This window comes from Diorhabda carinulata, chromosome 8 (genome assembly GCF_026250575.1).
Source record: "Diorhabda carinulata isolate Delta chromosome 8, icDioCari1.1, whole genome shotgun sequence".
Classification (NCBI taxonomy): Eukaryota; Metazoa; Arthropoda; class Insecta; order Coleoptera; family Chrysomelidae; genus Diorhabda; species Diorhabda carinulata.
In genome coordinates, this window is record NC_079467.1 from 9,240,891 (window position 1) to 9,266,008 (window position 25,118).

The following is a 25,118-nucleotide window of genomic DNA, read 5'->3' on the forward strand; positions in this document are numbered from 1 at the left end:
TAATGAGAATGAGAATAATTATCATGTGAAACAGAATGTTTTATTTCGCATTTTTGTTATTCTATAATTTTCAATTAAAATCACGTCCCGATTCACGAATGAGATTCACGACCATAGGATTGATGAGTCGCGAGATATGTCTATCGAATATATATCACAATTGCAACCTCATTTGGTTTAAGTTTCATATGAATTATTTATTATACAAAAACTTTTCAAGAAGTTAATGAGTTATTTCAACCGAAAATACTGTGCAACCTTGATATATCGAAGTTCAAGGGGAATGTGACAACTTCGATATATCGAGGCTTTTGATACGAAGAAATCAAGTTTCGATATATCGAGGTGTTTTTCGATCGGCTTCGATATATTGAAGTTCGCAACAGCCCTCATGATTTTGTTTCAATGCAAATTATGGAGCAAAATATGGTGTAAATGCAAATATAATTCACTGCAGTAGGATAAATTATATTTTATTTAATAACTATCTAAAAAACCCGGCTTCGCCCGGGAGTTGATATGAGATGACGTGGTAGAGTCGAATTAAAAAAATAAACTATGACGTAAAAAGTAAAAAAAAAAAGTTTATTGAAAACGTTTTCTCATTATTTACAATACTTGTTTATAAACAACATTTTTCATTTTATTGTCCGGAGTATATATACATAAATTTTTTGGATTTCCTACTCTTGAGCAAGCTACATATAGCTGACCGTGAGAGAAGCAGGATTCTTTGAGGTTAATGCCACAATATTTTAAAGTTTGTCCGCGCTTTGTTAATTGTAAAACTAAAGGCTAATTTTATTGGAAACTGCAGTCTTTTAAATTGAAATGGCAATTCCGAAGAGATCAGAGGTATTCTAGGTATAAATACTGTCTGTCCTTTGGTCTTTCCAGAAAGAAGTTCAGCTTCAATGATATTATTCGATAGCTGTTTTACGATCATTCTAGTTCCATTACATAATTTTGGGGAGTTGAGATTTCTGAGTAGTATGATTGGAGTTCCAATTTTCAGACGAAGGCAGTGTAATGGCATTCCTGGTACTTGTAAAGAGTTTAGAAATTCAGTGGGGAAGTTGTCACTTTCTTCAATGGATACCATCGTGTCGATCGATTTATATATTTTCTCTTCACCAGGTATTTTCTTTAGAATATTAAAATTGATATCGTCAACAATATTATTTTTAGTGGCCAAAATTGCTCTTTGAAATAACCACTCTGCATTAGTATAGTTCTGAATAATATTTGGATAAATTTTGTCTTCAGTAGTGGCTATATTACAGAAATCACTATTAAATTCAATGAGGCCGGTTGTTTGGTCAGTAGGATATGTATCTTCGCCGATTTGTAAAAGTATTTTAGCAAATTGTGCTGTTGTTTCATCTCTTGATAATTCAACTCTCATGTTTTTTGTTAATTGCAGTATTTGTACTTGTGGCCAGAGATGTGATTTTTTCAAGCATGCATTGATCTCGTCTGCTGATGTTGACTTGGGAATAACTGGAAGTGTTTGTCGAAAATCTCCTGAGAGTATGAGTAGAGCTCCTCCCATTATTTCAGAGTTTTTTCGCAATTCTTGTAATGTTCTGTCCATGGCTTCTATAAATTTTTTATGGGCCATGGTGCATTCATCCCAGATGATAATTTTAGCTTGTTTTAAAATTTGACCACGTCCAGATTTTCCTGAAATTTTACATACCGGGAATTGTTGTTCGGCTATATTCAATGGTAGTTGTAAGGCAGAATGGGCAGTTCGTCCTCCTTCCATAAGTGTGGCTGCAATGCCAGATGATGCTAGTGCCAGTGCGATGAGTTTTTTAGCACGTATTTCCGCCAATATTAGATTTATGAGAAACGTTTTACCAGTGCCTCCTGGTGCGTCCAAGTAAATAATTCCACCAATATTGTTATTTATCCGGCTCATTATAACGTCGTAAACTTTTTTTTGATTGTCATTGAGAAGTGGTTTGTTGTGAGCAATGTATTCAAGTAGTTCATTGATGTTGTAACTTTTTTCCTTCATAATTTCGTAGTTTAGCACACTAAAAGCATTTCTTTGTGGTGCTGGCATTCCAAGTTCTACTAAGGCCTGATTATTTATTGCTAAACATTTATCTTCTAAGCGAATGAGTGTTTCATTGAAGATCTCGTCATTCGATAACAGATGGCGCCACTGGACTTAATTTCCAAGTTGAAGGGTCGGAAAGTCCCTTATATCTTTAAAAACATGCCCTTTAGATTAAAACGGGAACTTTCTTGTTCGAGGAGGGATAAAGGGCTATCACACTACATAAGTCCCTTTATCGTGTCGGGACTCCTTTTTAAGTTTTATCGGCACGCACATTTTATCGACTTAGTTTTATTATATATATATAGATATGATAAATAATAAACAAAACATACGAATTGCAATAATGAAATGAAATACAGTACAGTATTAAATATCAATTACATATTACATTAATACGAAATCAAATTTCATCTAGGATTTGAAAAAATTCAAAATTGTTGTTTGCTTACTGCCAGTAAATGCTGCTTTGTCCAATGCATCACCCAGGACAACTATTGATTGGATTACACAATCACTCATTGCTGTTTTATTGTGTAAAAATCTATTCAAGGAGGTTAAGGCATACAGAGTGTTGGATTTTGCTCCGGTACATCCTCGACTTTGCTATCTTCTCTCATCCTCTTCTGCCCCTTGCGAAACAGATGCGACAATGTCTGCATCGCTGAGTATAACGCATACAGACAGATTTTCATCGAAATTAACCAATTCCTCGAATAAAAGTCCGTCAACGTTCATTGTCTTCGTTCCATCGATCGGGAGTTTCAATTGCATCTGGTGTATAAATAATGCTAGGACAGTCCTGTTCATCATTTTGATTCTGCTGTTTAAACCCGCTTTTTTTGAAACAGTTCGTAATTTTCTTTTCAGCTACATTGTTTCAAACCTTTGGAGCCATCCGCATGGCGTCAAGGTCATTGATTTTTGTTGGGTTATTGTGTTCAATATCACGAAGGAACTGGTGCACAACTTCTTTTCTGTAAACAGCTTTAAAATTCTTTACTATTCCTTGATCCAACGGTTGTAGCTTCGATGTCGTATTTGGAGGTGGAAATTCAATTTTTATGTTTTCGATCTTTAGGATATCTCCATGAGCTGTGCAATTGTCGATAAACATTAGAATTGTTTTTTCTTTTACCTCATTTCTTTGTCCAGGTCAGCTAACAATTGAGAAAAAATTTCAGATTTCATCCAAGATTTTGTGCTAACAGCACTGTAACTCTAAGCTGACCGTCGTTCCCACCATGGCAAGAATCCCCTTAAAAGGTGAAGGTTTTGTCAGGTAAGCACTGGTAATGAAGACCAGTCTCGTCAGCACTGCTTTATACCTCTTGGTTAGTTCAGGTAGTTTTTCACTCTATTGTTTGCTGTAACTATTGTAACCTGTTAAAGTCACTTTCACATTTACCAAGTTGTTGAGCAAATTGACTTGTTTTTTCTTGTAGGATTGGTCCACTTATAGGTAGTTCGTATAACGACACTGCTTTAACCACAGCAGAGAGCAAACTTCGATGTCTTCGAATTCAGCTCCTTTAATTCTCTTCGTTTTCGTATTTTTCATTATTGTAGACAGTGTGGTGGCAGGTATATTAAATTCACATTTTCTCTTGTCATCTGTGTTTACAGGCTCTATCATTTGAATTTTTCTTCATAGGTTTATGTTTTTTGCTTTGCCATCGCACAAAAAAATAAAAAATAAAAATTACTTGTAACACATTACATTTTAGACTAAAACGCACAGCGTATTAAGAATAATGACATTGACACAGTACTAGTCTGTCTGCAGTATTGTAATTCCCCGGTATCGGTGACAAATCGCAAGAAGAAAGTTTTTTTTCCGTACATGGTTTGTTTACTTTGTGTTTTTTATTGCAAAAACTTCGATATATAGAAGTTTTTCAGGCCGTTTTTTCGATATATTTTTCATAAGCTAAATAGAAAGTTTCTAGTTGTAGATAAAGTCACTATGGAATTGGCAGAGCTCACAAGCAAGCACAATCTATCTAGACGCACAAACAGACAAACGAATAATATTTCGTATGATTGATTAAAGAGGAGCAAGAGAATACAGCTACATGTTATTGAGAGGACTTTAACTGTAGACTTTAGACAACTATTTAGGAAGGTTTCCAAAATTTAATAGAATTAGATAAGCAAAATAAATCCAGGTCCACTAAAGGTTTACGTATACATGCAAAGAACATGCGAACTTTATCTCACCTAAGTAAATTCTCGGATAGTGTCTTCTTCAAAAATTACGTGAAACTATACAGAAAAATTTATCATAGATAATAAAAGCTGCCAAAGATCATTATAATAGGAGACTCGCCAAGTCTCGTAATGTTTCTAAACAAAACACGGTCCATTGTGAATGACCTAAGAAATAAGGCTTCTTCATGAAGCATAATCTCTACTTCACTTAATAATTTTGATAATTACTTTGTGAATGTAGCCAAAAATTTATTAAATTCTATAACTCCTTCTCATCATCCGCTTCCATATCTCCCTGATGCTAGTGCTAAATTATACAGTTTCTTCTTTACGCCCGTAATTTTAGCAGAGCTTCGCAGTACAATTGATGACATCGAGAATAAATACTCATCTGGAACTAATGAACTTACAATAAAAATATTTTGGAGTCTGCCCGATTCCACATTAAATCACCTTACCACCTTAATTAAAGTATCGTTTCAAAATGGCACTTTTTCTAATTGCTTAAGACGGCTATAATTATACCTCTGTTTAAAAAAAGAGATAAAAATCAAGCATCGAATTATTCTCCAATTGTACCCCTTCCCACTCCAGCCTAAACAGCCATCACTCCACTGCAACATCTATTGTTATTTTAATTAACAAATTGCATTCCTACGGTTTCAGGAGAACACCTGAAAACTAAAGTTTTATCACATAAAGATAACAGTGCAAAAAAGAAACAATTATTTGCCAATTGATATCATCTTTTCCCGCATTTTGCATCAATTTAAGGGCATATTTACTGGAAAGTGTCTTCTAGTCTGTGAGCGACTTCTATTCTAATAATAATATTTAATTCCGGGCATGCTACATACTGGTTTAATGGACTTATATACTAAGTATTATCTATTACTATTACTTATAATTTTGTTATTCATTGTGGTTTCCTTCTGTATATTGGAATTGCATTTTATTTTGTATCTTTTAGTTAATTTTATGTTTATTTTTTAGTTTTTACAATAAAGCATTTCTCTCTTTCTCTCTCTCTCTCTCTCTCTCTTTCTCTCTTTCTCTCTCTCTCTCTCTCTCTCTACTCTTTATCGAGTTTTATTTTAACATTCAGTTGAACGACAAAAATAAGATATCATGCAACCTCTATTTCCATTTGAGATTTTAGTTTGCGTCTGTCCCCATTAAAGATTAATGTATATGAAAACCAGTATTTCCATTAAAAATAATTGTGACCTGGCTTTGCTTATTTCCGAATTTTCTATAAAGAGCAAAATACACAGGTTTTTATGTTTTCAAATTGACTCACTTTATAGGTATATGTAAAAAATTCGGTCCCTTTTGTTCATTTTCCCACAAAGCTGAGGTATTTTGTCATGTATACTCAAGACGTTTTCATTTATTTTTTATTTAAATTTTTATCATTACTCAATCTGCGTAATTATGATCTCTAAAAAATATGTAAATTCTTCTGTTTTACAGATCTGTTCATCTCAACTCGGTACTCCACCTAAAGTTGAAAAAGTAACTTTATTACTAGAATCTTATATTCCACCTGCTATGCAAATGATGGCGTATTTAACTGAAATGATGAAGTACGATTTGAAGCCTACAACAGCTCCACCTTACGGACCAACAACTACTTCGACAATTAAGCCCACGCCTTTTCACAGGCCGGGTGTCTATGCCCCCCTCAGGCCACCGGGACCAGATTCCTATTATCAGTCACTTCAAAAAGGCAAGTATATTCCATAATACGGCTTAGTTGCTTCTACATTTATTGATAAAATAAAATCTAAAATATCGAATATATTAAATTACCTGTGTAAGTCAATACGGATACAATAAGAATATCAAATATCTCCCCTTTTTTACTACCACTCTTCTATTTAACCATCTGTACAAAATTAGAATTAGTTTGATTTAAATTTTAGAATAATAATCTACTATTAATCTTAAAAGTTATTCATTCAAGTAAATCAAGTTCATTGTTAGAATTTTTTTTCGTTTTGTGTTGAGTACCTACCTACCTACCGCGCTTCTCTCATAGTTTCGTTTCATGGATGTAAATAATCGTTATCTTTCTCTACAATTTCAAACCCGTGTTGTCTTCTTTTTAATGAAAGAATTCATCTCTGTAACGTAAGGCGTAAACTTTTCTGTAACCAATCTGTCTCCCTCTATAAAATTTGGCATTTTTACATGTGGCGGTTAACAGTCTCGTAGGTAGAACCTTCAAGTTTATTATCTCTCGCCGTTTTAGTTGTTCCAGTGTCTCACAGTGTACATATCCTAACTCGCCAACATCATCATCTGATGCTTTTCTATTTCTACTATATTTTATCAATTCCATGATCGAGTCATGTTTGTATCAATTTTCTTCTTGGACGGAGGTAAATTTCTTAAAAATTGAAGCCATTGTGACTGCTCCAAAATTAAGATCAGTAGTCAATAGTTTGACCTTTGCTTTCACCATAGGCTTTTAATAAAGGTTTGTTGGTATAAGTATTGCATTCTCTGCAATATTTATTATTTTTACCAGGTACTGTCAAATTACAATACCTATGAAATAATGAAATGAAGAAAAAAAAACTACTTATTTGACTTAGTTTCTCAATATACGAACTTATTCTCGAATTGAAAAAGTAGTAATTGAAACAGGGAAAACTATTGAGACAATTTTTTGTCCAGTCATTCTAATTTTTCTCATTGGATAACCCGTTAAAGTGATAATTACAGTTAGTTACTGACCTCACTCTGGAAGAATGACGTGAAAGTATGAAAGAAAAGTTATTAAAGGAACATTAATATAATTTTTTTCTTGTTAAGAAAAACACCCAAGTAGGGGTTATTACAATCTGATCCTGAAGATCGATAAGCAATTTTTTTCTAACCTCTTGAATCCTAAGGTCCTACTCATACCTTAGTGTCCAGTAATTTTATCAACACTATCGTTTACATGTTATACACTGCTTTCAGCTAACATAGTCATTTAAACTAACTCGAACGGCTTGATATTTTAAAGCCTTCTCACTAAATTGGCATTACCTCAACGTTTCCATGTTGTAGTATCCGTTATTCATAGCTATTAACGAATTTGGCTGGTTAACAGTTTCTATATCGAGGTCCCTATCGATATCACAGTTTCGGCAGTACCAAGGTGCATTAACGATGTTCCTTAATATTTTTTTTGGAAACGTTGTATCACTTGAATGTTACTTTTACTGGCACGGCCCCAAAGTTGTATGCCGTATGTCCAGATAGATTCCAATATCTGTTTGGAGAGAAGCAGTTTGTTGTGTGGACAATTTTAAGTTTCATCCTAGAGGCGAGTACATATTTTTATGTTTCATATCTAGCTCTTTATGTAGACGATGCGGTACTGTTGGCGGAGAACGAGGACGATCTGCAAAGGCTACTGTACCAATTTAACAAAACAGCAAAAAAATTCAATATGATAATATCAGCGGCAAAGACAAAATCAATGGTTACTTCCAAGACACCGATCAGATGTAAGCTTGTGGTGGATAACAAAATAATACACCAGGAAATGAAATTTAAATATCTGGGAATCGAAATATCTGGACACGGGGACGTGGAGACGGAAGTAAGAAACCAAGCTACAAGAGCCTCAAGAGCAGCAGCATACCAAATGACACAATCTGGCGAAATAAATACATTCGAACTGAAGCAAAAGCCCGCATTTACAAGACCGCAATCAGACCTATATTATCCTATGCAGCAGAGACCCGACCTGAGACCTCTAAAACGGGAAGAACACTACTGGATAGAGAAAGGAGTGAAAACATAAGACGAACATGCGGGATAGATAATATCAATGACTGGGTACTGGATAGAAAGATAAAATGGAATGAGCACATTGACCGCATGACGGAAGAACGAATTGTGAAAATATCAAGGGACAAATCACCAGCAGGACAAAGAAGCATTGGAAGACCTAGGAAAAGATGGAGTGACAACCTCCCAGGTGACTGAGCAGAGGCAATGACGTGAAGAAAAACAGGCAATGATGCCTATACACAGCAGGAAGAAGAAGAAGAAGAAGAAGATATCTAGCTCTTCGCGTTTCTTTTTGGTGTAGACTCTATAGCGAAGTCTAGCAGATTTTTTTTTCATTCAACTTAATTCGCCATCTATTAGTCCAGGTGTTAATCAGATCTATAGATGTTTGTAATTTAATATTAGCTCCTCCATGGTCTTTTTCTTCGTCCAAAATGGCGTCTACGTCCGATATATAAGATTTTAGTACTAGAACATTACCGTGGAAGTAACTTAGCGTGTAATTTAGGCCCTTATGCCAAACGTTATCAAAGGCCTGATCCACGACTAGGAAAGCAGCAGAGCACACTTTATTTTCCTCCAAGGACTTTTCGATTACGTCTTTGATTCTATTATGAACTTGGTCGATGGTTGAGTACTTTTCTCGGAAACCAAATTGATGTTCTTTCATGTTCTTTTCATCTATTATATATTTTAGTCCCTTAAAGTGCAATTTTTCGTACAATTTAGAAATAACAGGGAACAAAGAGATAGGCCGGTAGGATGTAACATCCTAGGGAGGTTTGCCTTTTTTAGGTATCATCATAACCTTTGTTACTTTCCATAACTTAGGTACGTATTTCTGTGTGAATGGCGCATCATTAAGGTTGGTTAATTTGACTGTAGCTTTGTGGGAGAGTTGCTTCAGTATTTCTCCAGTGATGAGGTCAAACCCAGGTGCTTTCTTAGGATTTATGTTAGTCATAATTTCTGTAGAAACTTGTTTTGGAGAAGTAGGTCATACAATGGAATCCTCATGTTCTGGTTCATTTCAGTCTTGTGTTTCTTCACATTTATTGGACTGAAAGGTTTTTTCTAAAAGTTTCGCGAAACTATTTGCTTTTAACTTATTACCTCGTGCCCATTTTTTTTCATTATTGGTGGGTTATATAGAATAGGCCTTTTCAATTGTTTGGTTGTTTTGCAGAGTGAATAATCTATACTTTTATCATAAGTTAATTCACTCAAACTACTTAGCCATCGACTCATTTTTAATGCGCTGGATTTCGCGTTTTAGTAGTTGTGTAGCATTGTTTTATCAGTTGGTTAGGTTAGGTGTCAGTTGGTGTCCTGGTTTGCTGCCATTTTCTTCTAGTTTTCCTTTTCTCTGTAATAAGGCTCCTGATTTCTTTTGGGTAATTATTTGCTTTTGTTTTGTTTTTGATTGCAGGGGTGTTCTCGCAAGCTAAAAGGTGAATATTTGTTAGAAAACATTTTATTTCGTGACCTAATTATTCTTTCGTTTGCAGTTGAACTTAGAAATTAATTGCCTGCTCGAGACTGATTCTGAAACTTTGCCAATAAAGTCTGTTGTCTACTAATTTGGGTACATTGTCTTTTTATATTATATCGTACTATTACTCAATGTGAGAAGTATGAGAGAGTAGTTCAAATTTAGATCCCATGCCTCTTCTACATTCAGATAATTTGAGGATAGATTCGTGGTTATGAAGAAATCTTACTCTGATTTTTGGACTAGTATGTTGGCTTTCCAATTGACAAAGTTTCAAGATTATTACATACTGCTAATAATACTTCGCTTTTCATTGTTGGGCAATCTAGATTTCCAGTGGGTGTTTTGCATTGAAATCCTCTTGCACTATTTGCACATTTATTCTTGACTATCAAGAAAGTCTATATATTGTCCTTTTTTTAGCATGTCTCGATAGGCTGTATAATGGTGTAATTATCACCTCATAAGTTTTTGTTTTGAGTTTAACCGATGTGGCCTATATTTCTATGTTCTTTTACTATAATTGCGATTTCGCCTTTTATAGCATTTTCTGAGTGCATAGTATGATACACGTTGTATCCATCAAATTTGATAAATAACTCTTAAAATCTCTTTCTGCAAGGAGGCAAACATCAATTGTTTGTAGCTCTATAAATCTTTGTAGCTCTTGCTGGTCTTGGTCAATAACCCTTCAGCATTCTTATCTGTCTAACATCAGTATTTGATCCTTGTGGAGATGGTTCAATATAAGGGTTCTTCTCTTTATTTATGGTTACTTCGCTATATGTTTTGTTTTTCCTGCAGGTGCCGGTAGCTTTATGCTTTGTAAGATTTGTAGTTTGTGATTCCTTTTTTTTTAAATTTATCTGTTTCATTCCCTCTGCAATAGTAGTTGGCTTTTTCATTTGCTTATTCTATATTTTTGTAGTTATTTGGCTACTTCGCATCCGCGATAGTTAGCTGGAGAACCTTCATCACAGTAAAAGCATTTTGGTAACTTTTGGTTTATCACATTCCGCCTTGAGATGTTGTCTGGTACATCATACCCATATTGATTCGATCAAACAATCTCTTCTTGTGTGGCCATATGCCTAACAAGATTTAGATCGTGGTAATAGTTTGTGTTTTCTAATAGGTTGTATGTCAACCCTTATGCCCACAATATCTGTGATACTCAATATTTTGTTTATGTCTTTTTGTATTTTAATTTTCTGGTTGCTTCAACGATTTTATAACCTCTCTTTCTCAGTTCAGCAGTTATGTGACTGGGATCGCAAGAGTGCGGCACCTTAATTGACCTATTTTGTTTCTTTTCGAAATAGTACCATGAATATTTCTCCTGTACTAGTGTCTTAGTAAGAGCTTGGTAACTTTCTACAACTATAACATTGATCTCGATATTTCTATCATTAATCAATTTTATTTGAAAATTACTCATTTTGCTAGTTTTCCATCTACAATTATTGAATGTTGTTGATGTTATTTTGGGTTTCCGCTTCCGTTTCTTCGCTCTTTTAACTATGTTGTGGTGGGGTAGACGAAGTATCCATCCGTCTTTTCTTACGATTTTCTTTCCGGTTCCCTCAGTTTCTCTGGCCAATTCTTCTCATTTGTGCACTATTCTACTGGTTTTTGATATTTTTGCATTTGTTCTGATTGAAGTTGCATTGTGTTTAGCTTACTGCTTGTAACTTTTTCCATGCCTTATACAATACTTGTTCATTTTTTGTCCTGGCATTATTTTCTTGAAATAATGTGTTATTATTTTGTATTAAAATTACCTTGTTTTGTTTGTTTTGTATTTTATATTCTACTTGAGTTTTATCACTAATTGCTATTTTGTTAATTTTTACTGTGAATATAAAAAACGACTTTTGATAACAGACCGAAACGATACGTCTTGAGTACTTTTTCGAAAATCTTCATGAAAACTTGTATTAGTGGTTGAAGAATGAATGTTTTTCAAATTAAATTCATAACTAAATAAGACCAAATTATCACACAATACTGATTATTGTTAGTTGATACATTTGTTTTTGTAACGTACGAGGCGGTACCCGAAAGTAATCGGAATAGCATTGCTATGGGAGGAGCTTTTGTAGTACTGACTCCTGCTGCTGGGCCTGCCTAGCGCAACTCGTCACCAGTGTCACGTGAGTTGTTGACCTGCCACGTTTTGTTCGTCACTAGTAACCGTTTTTGCTAGTGCTGTTTCACTTCTGCTTCGTTTTTTTATGATGGCAAATATAAGTGAACAACGTGCCACTGTGAAATTTTGTTTTCTACTCAGTAAAAACGCTGCTGAAACTGTTTTAATGTTGAAAACTGCTTACAAAGATGATGATATGGGGAAAACTCAAGTGTATGAGTGGTTTTCTCGATTTAAAAATGGCGATATGTCGATTGATGATAAACCTCGTTCTGGACGTCCATCAACTGCCCGAATCGATGAAAATGTTGAAAGAATTCGAGAGCTTGTGCGCACAGACCGTCGACAGACAATTGATCAACTGTCTGAAATCAGTGGAATATCTTGGAGCTCAGTTGAGGTGACTGGTTCTTCCACCATGACAACGCACCTGCATACTCAGCCATCACTGTTAGCCAGTTTTTGGTTAAAAATAACATGGTTCCGCTGCCCCACTTCCACAGAAAAGGGGCATGAAAGGACGGCGATTCGAAAACATTGAAGACATCAAGAAAAGAATGAGACAGGAGCTTGCAGCCATCTCTAAAGATGAGTTCAAACAATGTTTTGAACAGTGGAGGCACCGCTGGGACAAATGTATTACTTGTAATGGAGAGTATTATTATATAATTTTCAATATTATTCTATTGGCAAGATTTGGTATTTTTCATCCTTCAACCAAATCCACATATAGACCAGGGTGGATAACTTTTGAAACAAAAAATAATAATAATAGGATGGAATTTATTGGAAAAGGAGGAAAATACAATTAAAATGGAATGAAAAATAATTTACGGATGATTTGTAGTCAGGAAGGGGAAGAAGTGAGTTTTAAACGGTAAAAACCCGTTTATTTCTATTTCCGGCAAAACTACAAATCTTATGGAATAAAGTAAAACAGCAAAGTTGTGGGTAATATCTGCAAATTTTGTATTCACTCTTTTCAAATTTAAATGAAAAACTCAAAAATCCAAGTTTTTGGTTTTCATTTTTACCTTTTACAATTTTTTTTGACGAATTTTGGTAAAAGTTCACCTTATTCTGAGAGAGAGAAATGCTTTATTGTCACAAAATTGTTACAATTTATAAACAAAAGCTTGTGAAAATTGAAAGACAAACATAAAAATGACTAAATAAAGATAAAACAAATAAAATAAAATTTCAATATACAGAAGAAAACCACAATGAGTAACAAAATTATAGGTAATAGTAATAGGTAATAATTAGTACATAAGTCCACAGCAAAAATTAAAACCAGTATGCAGCATGTTCGAAATTAAATATTATTATTAGAAGTTGTTTACAGAGTAGAAGGCACTTTCCAGTAAATATGCCCTCAAATAATTGCAGAATGCGGGAAAAGATGATATCGATTTGATTTCAATTGGCAAGTGAAGATTTGCTCAAATTGAGTCGCACCACACGTACCGCAGAAGGGAAGGGTTTATCGGAAATGTGACTCAAATAAAGGCATAATAGACTGTTAAGGAGGTGGATAATTTCAGTTCTTTGATAAATGGTCTCAGCGCAAAGCAGGAGGAACTGGATTCTTGAGATAAGGCGGAAATATATAACTCCCATTTCAAGGAATTGTCCACAACAAGCCTTAGAATTTATAGATTCAACCACGTCAATGGTGGAATAATTTAGTTAAAAAGGTTGTAATGTATCTTTATATGATAAAACTTTGGTTTTAGAAACGTTGAAACAGAGAAGATTAGAATCGCACCATGATTTATGGGTGATTAGGTCACTAGATATGGTCCTATGAAGTGCCGTGAGATCAGGGTTGCTCCAAGAGAAACTAGTGTCGACTTCGAATAGACATATTCTACCACTGATATCACAAAAAGTTATTGCAGTGGAGTGATGGCTGTTTAGGCAGGAATAGACATTATTTAGGAGGGAGAATATAGCATCATTTATGTATTTGTTACTTAAAATGTCCCAAATACACTGTACTTTATTTGAATTGAAATATTTATTTTTTGACGTTATTTTGACTTAATATCGAATAAGCACTCTAATGTCAATAGAAAATTCTCCTGTCAAATTATGCTTTTTTTTAAATAGGCGAAATTTTTGTTTGTTGAAATCTCCACTTCCTTTTGGTGTTAAAAATTTTTCTCTGAAAAGGCAAAAAAATCGAAAAAACTCGCATCCCATTTGTTTTTAATCATTTGTACAATTTTAAGTTATTTATTAAAATTCCACACTCCAATTACACGAAAAACGTGAATGTCCATGTTACATTACTAAACATTAGTAATGGAGTATTTAAAAAGTGTACATAATAGTTGAGAAAAATTTTCGGATACTTCAGAAAGTAGAGATTTAATCGGCAAAAACCTCACCGACTTTTTAAGTAAAGCTGATATTTTGACGGGAGAATTTTCGATAATGTTCTCAGTATTTATGAATCAGTTACTGGATTTTTGCAAAATCTATTCAATCTCTTAGAGGTTTACCAAAACATTCTTCAATTTTCAATAATTGGGCTGCTCAAATTATAAAATGTACCAATATATTCGAGAATATTGAGATTTTGAAGCCAAACGGAACGTTATCAATGTGTATAACCCAACTCAATGCATGGTTTCTCTGTTTGCTCTAACGGTAGATATCAGAATTCCACTGTGTCGTCACCTATTCAAGGTTTATGCTATTGTAACGATACTATTGCACAGATCAACAGCAAACCAGAAGTTTTTTATATGATTTGTCGACAGGATTAAAAGCACCACCTAGCACCAATGTTACTAGCGAATAAGAATTTGTTGAATAGGGTTTGAACGCATTTGTTTCTAGACAGACTGGATATTATCGTGAGGAAATGGTTTGTTACCAGCCCAGAGTATATTTCATATTTACACTGTTCAAAGTTGTCACTATGCGTCTTACCTGAACTTTACACCAGCGGTTCTTAACCTATGGGTCGCGAAGCATATTTCTTGGGTCGCGCTGAGTCGTTAGTTAGTAATACACCAAATAATAATTAATACCAACATACCTGAAGAGTTATTCCCTAATACGATGTTTCAGTTTTACCGCTCTTCGCGAATGGCGGAAGTGACGTCCAATTCTCGTCCTGAGGCTTTCTCTAGGAGATGTTGGTAATACTCACGCCATTGCTGTGCGTGCGTGTAGTCTCAGTAAGCTATCTGTCAAAAACTCGTTACTGCGTATTATGTTGTGAATAACACTGAAACGTGTAATAACAGTGAAACGTGAATACAAGCATTTTAGAAACAAATTTTGTCTTATTATTAATAGTGGAGTGATCAAGCTACAGTGCGTATTGTAAAATTGTAATCACCCTAATAATGGCAAAACGTGAATACAAGGAAGCATTTTTAGAATTAGGTTTTACTTCCATTTATGATCGAGGAGTGAACAAGCCGCAATGCGTGTTGTGCAGTCAAATATTAAGTAATGAATCGATGAAACTGAACAAACTTAAAAGACATTTTGATGCAAAACATAAAAATTTTTTCTTTGAGGGAAAAGATTCGTACTTTTTTCGAAAGAAAAGAAGCCCACTTAAAATGACAGCGTTTGGATGCACCAAGTAGTAATGGTTTTATAAATTCTGCCAAACAAGGTACACTTCTTTTTATGTGGCTTGGCATATTGCAAGACAACAGAAACCCCATAATATTACTGAAAAACTTACAAAACCATGATTTACGTGCGGTATCCAGGTTTAACAAATATACACGAGGACATTTTATTTTGCAAACCAATGTCAACAACAACTAGAGGTGAAGATATTTTTCTTATGGTCGATTCGTTTTTTAAACAAGAAGGATTAAATTTGAATCAGTGTTTCAGTATTTGCACCGACGGTGCAACTGCCATGACAGCATCTCAAATGGGATTTTCGACAAGATCAAAACAAATGAATCTACAAATTATATCGATTCATTGGTTGTTACATAGACAAAATCTTGCTTCAAAAAATTATCACCCGAATTTTGTATCGTTTTGGATGAAATTGTTGCGGTAGTTAATTTTATCAAATTAAGAGCTCTTAACTGTAGAATTTTCCGCGAACTGTGCTTCGAATTTGGTGCAGAATACAAACATTTATTATATTATTCTGAAGGTAGATGGCTGTCCCGGGGCAAAGTTGTTCAAAGAGTATTATCATTGCGGACAGAAGTCGAATTTTTTTAAGAGCAAAGAAACACCCATTAGCATCTAAATTCTCCGAGTTGAAGTGGATTACTCAAGTTGCTTATTTGTCAGATATTTCATTTGAAATAAATAATCTAAATACGTCTATGCAAGGATGTAATCATACTATTATTGAATTAACTGAAAAATCACATGTTTTAAAAATAAACTCAAATTATGGAGAAATAAGATTGAAGTTGCTTCATTCCTGACTCTTAATTTACTTATTGAAGACAATAATATTGATATCACAGATTTTGAAATACAGAAAATTATTATTAATCATTTCGAAAAACTAATAGCAGACTTTGATCGATATTTCCCTGCAGACGATGTTTTCAAATATAATTGGGTTCGAATGCCATTTAATTTTGATGTAAGTGATTTGCATAAGGAATTTGTTAATATTAATCAATTTCAAGAACAATTAATAAAAATACAAAGTGACCAAGCACTTCGATACAATTTCTACAAAAACACTGAATGTTTATGTGCTTTCTGGTTAAAATTAAAAACCGAAAAGCCAATAATTGTTAAAGAAGCCCTAAAAGTATTATTGCCCTTTTCAACAACATATATGTGTGAGGCTGGTTTTTCGACTCTGTGTGTAATCAAAAACAATTACCGGAACAAGTTAAATCCTGAAATAGATATAAGGTGCTCCTTGACAAGCATTCAAACGAGGTTTGAAGATCTTTCAAAATGTATTCAAGCACAAGGTTCTGATTAAAACTGTATGACTTGCATTTAAAATTTGAAAGACTTAATATATGAAGATCTTCTTTTTTTAGGAATAAGTTAAAATGTCAATTATTTTCAGAAAGTTATAAATATATTTTAATTTGATCAATAAAAATTACTAAAAACACTTGATTATTAATCAATTATTCCTTGGATCGAAGAATATTTTTGTTTATCTTAATTATTAGAAAAATAAATAAAAAAGTTATAAGTAAAAAAAAAATCATCATCGTATAATTGAAAATTTTTTAGAAATACGATCTAAAACAAGGCAATGAAAATATTTTGACTTTTTTTTGGGTTGCGACATGAACATATTTCTCAAATTTGGGTCGCGGCTTAAAAAGGTTAAGAACCACTGCTGTACACGACTAGAGACAATTTTGACTCATCGTCGGTCACTAGTTGCTTGTTCGCGGCATTTAGCTCCCGAAGTCACATAAGAACTAATGCTGTGAGGTGATGGATATCGTATCGCGTGCTTTGTTTCTAATATGCTTGATTTATAATTGTATTTGTTGTGCGACTGACTATAACTGCAAAGTTTTATTTGTTTTTCAAATAATAATTGCTACTTTTAAGAAAGGAAAAGTAGATACATAATGCCCCATGTTTAAACAACAGTATATATCGATTGTTTTGGAAGCGTAGTTGTAGTTCGATGGCAACCCTATCATTGTTAGTTGAATCCAAAAGAACTTATATCGAATGAAATGAAATTGCAAGGAATAATGTTGATTCTAAATAAAACGACGTAAAAGATCTGCTCCCCACAAATTGAAAAGGACAACAACTCATACTAGAATTAAGCTGAAGGTATTTTTTATCTGTTTATAGTCTATGTCAATAGAAATATGTATTCAATTGTTTTGAACTATTAATAAGATGCTTTAGATAAGTTAATGAGTTTTTTGACCACCAATTCGTTTTAAAATACTGTTATTTTCAATATTAACCGCACGCCTATGACTTGTCAATTTCCTTTTTCCTCAGTTCCTCATATACTATAATAACTACTGTTTACAATTGATCTCGACCCATTTTCTAGCTTTTAAAAAATTTATTTTGGAGATTTCTGGATTAATCTTTTCAATTTTCAGGTAATGATTACAGAGATTACATCGCAAGTCTGCAAAGACCAAGCGGCCTCAACTATTTTGATCGATACAAACAAGATTTGGATAGTAGTAAGAATGTTAATAGGAATCCTAGAAACATTGAAACCGGCGAAGTAGATAGAATATTTCCAACTATTGCTGAATACTTTGGAAGGAATTTCCTGGACACTTATAAGCTTGGAATTGAAGTTGAAAAAGACGATGTTCCGAACAATATTGAAGAAAACCCACAAGACTTTTTAAAGAAATATGACGATTTAGCTTTCACGTAAGTGATACAAATAATACATAGGATATTTTTCTCAAAAGTATTGAGCCTTCCTTCATATCACCATGTCAAAATTTTCCCTACATGGGAAGTGTAAGTCTTCACTGTCTTCTACTGCCACAAAAGTCACTTTTTAAGAAGATACTTTATTTGGACAGCAAAACGACACTATTAATAATTAAATTAGTTATTTTTAAGCGATCTTATATATGTACAAAAAATAAATGCAACTGTAAATTAAAAATTTGTGATTCAGTTCATCAGTTTGATAAAATAGTTGTTGATTTGCGGATCAGCAATTTGTGTTTGTTATGACGGCTGTAACTTTTCCATCCCTCAGGGAAGTTTTGTAAGGGACCAACAAAACTGGTTGTGATGGTGGTGGTCTTGCTGGATTTCCGGCTCTTTCGGAGTCCTTTGTAGTCTTCGGAGTTTGTACAATCCTATTATTGTAAAGATAGTAATAGTTATATAAATTTGGGTCATCCTGAAAAGTGTCTTTTGTGAACTGATGGGTATTTTGTGATTGATAGCAGTCGTTCTTCTTTGTTGGTGAGGAGGTGGAGCTGGTCGAAATGGATTTTATTAATTGTTGGAGGTTTGATCTTAGGTAACTGTGTATGAGATGGTTTTGATCCTAGGTACGTTCCTTGGAGTACCATAATTTTTGAATTATCGCACTGTGTGGAAATTATCGTAGCTTGAGGAAAAACGGCTATCTAATGAGCTTCTAACATCTCTTGCATGAATGTGGAGTTAATTGAGATGGGTAGATATTCGCAAGAGACTTCTTCGTTGGTAAGCTTGAGTATTTTGTTCACACAGTCGAAGTTTTCCGAACATAGATTTTCCAGACCAAATGATTCGAAGGGTGTTTCCATGTAATGGTAAAAATTTCCATTAGAAGCTAAGTAGGGACCTGGTGGGATGATTATAGTTTTATTATGAGTAGGGATAGAAAAAACAAACAGATGGAAATATGAGAAGGGATCTGAATAGAAGACCGGAAAGTGGATAACTAATACCAGTATGTGGTTTGTGTAATAACTGTCAACTTTCAGAATGCTGAAGTATTTTGTATTTGTTTCTAAATCAGTGAGAAGCAGTAGAACGGTTAGAAGAGTTAAGTTGAGTTGATCAAGTTTGTTACGTACTTCCATATAGTGGTTGAAGTCGAAAACAAATTTATTTAGGTCGGTATTGATTTTGTTTAGTTATAGAGCGATATTTTCTTGGTTGGTCAGACAAGTATCACACAGGTTTATTATTTCTTTAACGTCTTTATTTAAGATTGGCCAATAATAGTATAGTCTTCGAATTTAAGTTTTTGTTGCGTTTATGACACAGGGATTGGTTGTTCCTTGTTGATAATGATTTATGATATTTATTGGGGTTATCAATATCTTCAAAAACTTGGTTATGCTCTTCAATGTTTCTTCTATTATGTTGCAGAGAAATGGGTAAAAATCATCGACCTCAAAGTATGTAGCGTATTTCATTTTTGAATCGAGATAGTCCCCAAAGAACTCGAAAAAGTCTCCCTTTAGGTTGTTTCTTCCAACTTGAGCATAAATCCTTTTTTATTAGTAAAAGTGATTTCAGTGGAAATTGGAACTGGACTATGGTTAACGAATATCACTTGGTTGTTGTAGTGATTTATCGGTCTACCGCTGATGGGAATTCCTAAGATGGAAGTTTCTTCTGCTGTATGTCTTGCTTTTTCTTGGAATAAGTCTTCTATAGCTTTAAGATGGTCCATGCTAAAGCTGTTCGCTGGAGAATGTTGATTCTCCTCTTCTTTCAACAATTATTATTTCTATTTCTTCTGGATTTAGATGATTTGTCCTTTGTACAAATTCTGTTTCATCTATGTTTGTGTCGATGAGGGAACCTGGGTGCTTGTATAATAATGCCAGGTGTTCGTTATCTGTCTCTTCTTCAAGTTTGTGTGCGTTGATCTCAACTCTAGAAAGGGCGTCGACAATGGTAATAGCTTTGCCTTTTTCATATGCAACTTTGTAGGCAAATTCTTGGGTAGCCCAAATTATTACTCGATAGTGAAGTATTCTATTAATGTATTATTCAGAGTTCTGGATGCGCATGCGATCGGCTTATCGTTGCCGATGGGACCTTGAGAGAGTAGGCGTATGTAGTGAAGTTAAACGGCTTCGTGAAGTCTGGGTATTGTAGCAATGATTCGTTGGTCAACAGGTTCTTACATGTCTTCACGTATTCTAAGAATTCTGGTGTATGTTCTTATTCGCGTCCTTCTTTAAACATGCAATTAAAGGTTTCGTTATCCTTGCAAATCCTGGATTTCTTTTGTCGTTTTTGGAATCGGCTAGTCCATAATAGCTTTGATTTTGTCTGGATTCGGTTTAGCTCTTTCTGGAGTGACAATATGACCTCGGAAGCTAACTTCTTCATTTAGAAATTCACAATTATTCAGTTGAATTTTGAATCCCGTTTCTCTGAGTCTCTTGCTCTTTTGCTACATTGACAAGATGTTAGTGTAGGGATGTGGAGAAGAGAATTATGTCGTTCATGTATACCAGACAAATTACTTCTTGCAATCCTTTGGAATGTTGCAGGGGCGTTTTTGAGTCCTAATTGCATTCTTAGGTATTCATAGTGACCGTTTAGGATTTTGAATGCAGTTTTAGGAATATCTTCCTCTGTCATTTCTATCTTGAACCCGCTAGCGAGATCAAAAGAAATACTGACATCTTCCTAGTTTATCAAGGATATCATTGATGTTTGGAATCGGGTATCTATTATCTTTTGTTTTTTCGTTGACCCTGAGGTAGTCTACTACTATTCGCCATTTGATTTTTCCAGAGGCATCGCGTTTTTTGGGGGTCACCCAATCGGTGAAGACCATGATGATTGACTAGGTCAATTGATTCCTGGTTCTAACATTGATGCTATTTGTTTCTGTACCTCTTCTTTTTGAATGTAGGTAACGGTATGATTGGTGTAAGTGGGAGCTTCACCTGTTGTTCTTATGTTATGTTTGAATTGGTTGGTGAAAGTCAAGGGTGACTCCAGATGGTGGAAAATATCTGAAACTCTTTTACACAGTTGTTTTATGCTCAATTCTTCTGGGTTAAGATGATCGACTCTTAGGAGGTGTTTGATATCTGTCTTCTGGTATTCTCAAGGAATAATTTCGGCCGTAAGTAGATGGAAGTCGGGTAAATAGAATTCTGAACTTTTCACTGGAGCTGTCAGAGCTATTTGTATCGGTTCGTCTGTAGAATTGACAAGTTCTGTCCGTGCTAAACCATTAGTTGCTGTAGTTAAGCTTTCTCTAAGAATGACTCCTTGTATCTATTGTTTGGGCAGTATGATAGTTCCTTGGGTTTCTTTAACGGGTACTCGGACTTGGGTAATGGTTTGTGGTTCGAGTTGGATAGAGTAAAATTGTGTATTGTTAATTTTGTAGTATTGAATGGATAGGATGGAACTGTCTGTAATGAGTTCAGAATCAGGGAAATTGAGTTTGGTTTTAAGAAGTATTATGAGATTATTGAGTCCTATTAAACAATCGAAGGTTTTGTGGAATTTAAAAAGGTGGAATTTGAAATTACCTATCATTTGATATTATTAGGTCAGTACTTTGAAGCTTTGTGATTAAAGAAAGATTTGGTAGCACAATTGTCTATAAGAGGCTTAAGAGCAGCGTTTAAGATGTAGGGTAGTTCTCTTCTATCTTGGTACGAGTGTAGCTCTACTACGCCTCGGCGTTGTTTTCAGCGTTTTCCTGGAACTTTTTATTGGTCCTCCTCGACGAATTGCTTTCCTAGAAAGGGATCGTTGTACGTAGTTTCATCTTCAAATCCGTTTATGTCATAATCATAACTTTTGTTGGTATATTCGATAATAAGTAATTCTTCGGATGCAAATCTTGGTGGGTTTTGTTGGTGTTAAGGTCTCCAAAATTACGGTGCTTCGTTTTGTTTCTGAGTTGTAACTCTGGTACTGATACTCATCGGTGTAGGTTTGCATGCTTGGAATGGTCGAGAAAAGTTATGGAAAGTTATGATTGCTTACAGGTTAACAATGATGCTGAAGTATATTCTGGTTGTAACTATTATTATTTTCTTTTTTTTATTCGTCCTAAATCTTCCGGATTAACTTCACACGGTTTTCCAAAGATTTTTTCGCTTCTATTTTCTTATCTTCTAGTACTTTAAATTAACTTTAAAGTTTTCTATTTTATTCTTCTTAACTTATGAATACTTCTCAAATTTTATTTTCACTTATGCTTGTTTCTCCTTTCTTGGATGAACTTGAATGTGTTCCAAAGGTTCGTTGGAGTAGATAAACGTTAAATAACGGAGAGGATCACTAAGGGCTCTTTCACTGAGCTAATGACTGCGCTAATTAAAGGTTACTGCCACAAAAATCACTTTTTAAAATGATACTTAATTTGGACAACAAAACGACCCTATTTGTTAATAATTAAAATTACATTGTACAATAGTTATTTTTGGTCGATCTTATATACAAAAAATAAATGCAACTATAAATTAAAAATATGTGATTCAGTTTAATAAAATATTTGTTGAATTGCGGATCAGCAGCTTGTGTTTATTAAGAAGGCTGGAAGTTCAATACCATATATGAAACGTGGGTGAGCGAACTATAACTGGCGTATGATCCAGAAACAAAATATGTCCACTATTATCTTTGATTATGAAGGTATTATTCTCCGACAAGTCAAACAATCATTGAAGAATGCTTGCTTGACTTCTACATTGAAATATTTAAGAGATTCCGTGCTTCGATTATCCTTGTGCAGCAACATTTAACAAATTAATAGTTGTATATTTACTGGCCTTTGTACCTTACCGTACTTAGCTCCCTGAGACTTTCATATCTTTTACAATTACAATACAATAAAAATGCCGCTGAAAGAAAGTTCGATGAAGTGAAAGCTACGCTGAAAGACCTTCAGGTTCAAGTAAAAGCGATAGAAGAGGCTAGGGTCTTAGAAAAAACGCATTTGCTATATGCTGCATTCGTAAGCTATATGGACGTTAGGTGCCGCGTTTACTCAGTTTTGACCAAAAGCGCATTCAAAGAAAAAGCAATTTAAGCTCAAATTAATTGTTAAATTATCTGTTGACCTGACAATGACAGGAACTCCGATTTACGCAGAAAAATGTATGCTTTTTGAGTGAACATTGTATCACAATTTACAATTTAATCAAATACAAAGAATTATCGATTGACTTATCTTTCTACCGATTCACAAAATGTGTGTACAAGTTTTGATTTGTCCATTGACAGTATTGTTTATCAGTATGTCTCAAAAAAGAGACCTTGTCTCAAAAAAAGGTGACGCGATAAAAAATTTTTAATTCACATAATGCATACTAATTGTTAATTTCATTACATTATAACAGAAACGGTTATTCATAATTGTCAAATCAAATTATTCCGAAAACAGTACATAGTATCATGTTTTACCTGGGGAACCTTTTTGGTGCAATCTTGGAAAGGTTATGTTTAATAATTCTTAGTACAAACCGTGTAACTAGCGCCCTTTATGAGACTCAGAAATGGAAACAAATTCATGGATATATCAGCTTCCAAAACGTATTCGAATAAAATTTCCTACAATGTTGTAAGTTCGGCAAAATTGTAAACAATGCGTATAGGTTTTTTTTTCATCGCCCTTTATCTTGATTATAGATTAGTTTTAAATATAGTGAGACCTAGGTTATTCCATTCTAACTAATTATAGTAGTGCAAATTGCAATCAAAAGTCTGATGCCGTTGGATATTTTCATTATGAATGAGTTATTGCCCTGAGAAACCAAGCCCCTGTTTTTTCATATCGTATTGTTCATGTATTGATTTAAACATCATTTTTAGGACAGAGTTTAGGCAAAAGCGAGTACCGCCCACAAGAGCTTATGTTACTCTTCTATCATTATATGATATGTTGAATAAAGAATCGAAACGGTTAGGATTGAGCAAATATCAAGTAAGTAGAATGCCAATTATTTTGTCAACTATGTGGGTTTGAGGTTGTTATGTGGACAGAAAACGTTAAGACAACAATTGACCAAATCAGAAATCATTTTTTCTACCTTCATAGAATTTACAATCTGTTTAATATATGTAAACAATAAGTAAATAATAAGACTTTACAAAATTTGACATGTGGGAAATATTTTCATTAAAATATCTCCCCTCTTAAGCTATATTCTTCTGTTTTGACTACATGGATAGTTAATTAAACTCAGTCAAAAGGTCTGGCGGTGTGAAACGTTTTAAGAGACACACTCCACCTATCACGTTACATAACACACTATATCTCTTACCGTAGTATGTACAGTGTGATACTTGACTTTTAATGGTGGGGATATGTAGGTCTCTTTCTATGGCGGAATTGGGAACGTACCATGGAGCATTAAAATTCTTAGAACCATATTTTGGAATATTTGTATGATTTCTAGATTTGAAGGGAAAGCAGATCCCCACAGGTGTATTTCGTATGTCCAAATGGGCTTTATAATGGTTTTATATAGGTTGTATATAGGTACAGCTGCTATTTTCTACCAATTATTCAGTAAAGCTCTAGAAGTCTAAGTCCCAGCTGCTTTCTCTAATTGAATATGTGTGTTTTCCACGTTAGTCTCTTGTCTAGATGTACGCCTAGGTATTTTACACTCTTTACTTGTGTGACCTGGCAGTTGTTCAGTGGGCACAGGAGGAGGTTCAGTATAAATGTAATATTGTGAGATTTTAAATCGTTGATTTCTGAAATAATTACCTCAATTGGACTACCAGAACGTTCACCATCATCGGTGTCTGTACAACCATGTTTAAATTCAGCAAACCAATAACAAATGGTTCTTTTCGATGGAACAGAGTCCGGATAACACTTTTGAAACCATTGCTGAGCTTGTACAGTATTTTTTTTCATCAAGAGACAATGATAACACACGAAATCGTTTTGTATCCATTGTTTTGGAAATAACAAAAGTAGGCTACACTTAAATAGCTGTCACTTTTTTCTGACTAATGTTATAAAAGTTTATGCGTAGCTT

At 34.2% G+C, this 25,118-nt stretch overlaps 1 protein-coding gene across 1 annotated transcript in view; it reads left to right on the top strand.

Moving 5' to 3' along the window:
* The window catches only part of LOC130897066 (uncharacterized), a 33,617-nt gene that overhangs the window by 6,111 nt on the left and 2,388 nt on the right, over window positions 1-25,118 (top strand). Inside the window, exons 2-4 of the mRNA XM_057805634.1 lie at window positions 5,753-6,008; window positions 17,769-18,054; window positions 23,938-24,049. Coding sequence (XP_057661617.1) covers window positions 5,753-6,008; window positions 17,769-18,054; window positions 23,938-24,049 — 654 coding nt within the window. The remainder of the gene's footprint in view (window positions 1-5,752; window positions 6,009-17,768; window positions 18,055-23,937; window positions 24,050-25,118) is intronic.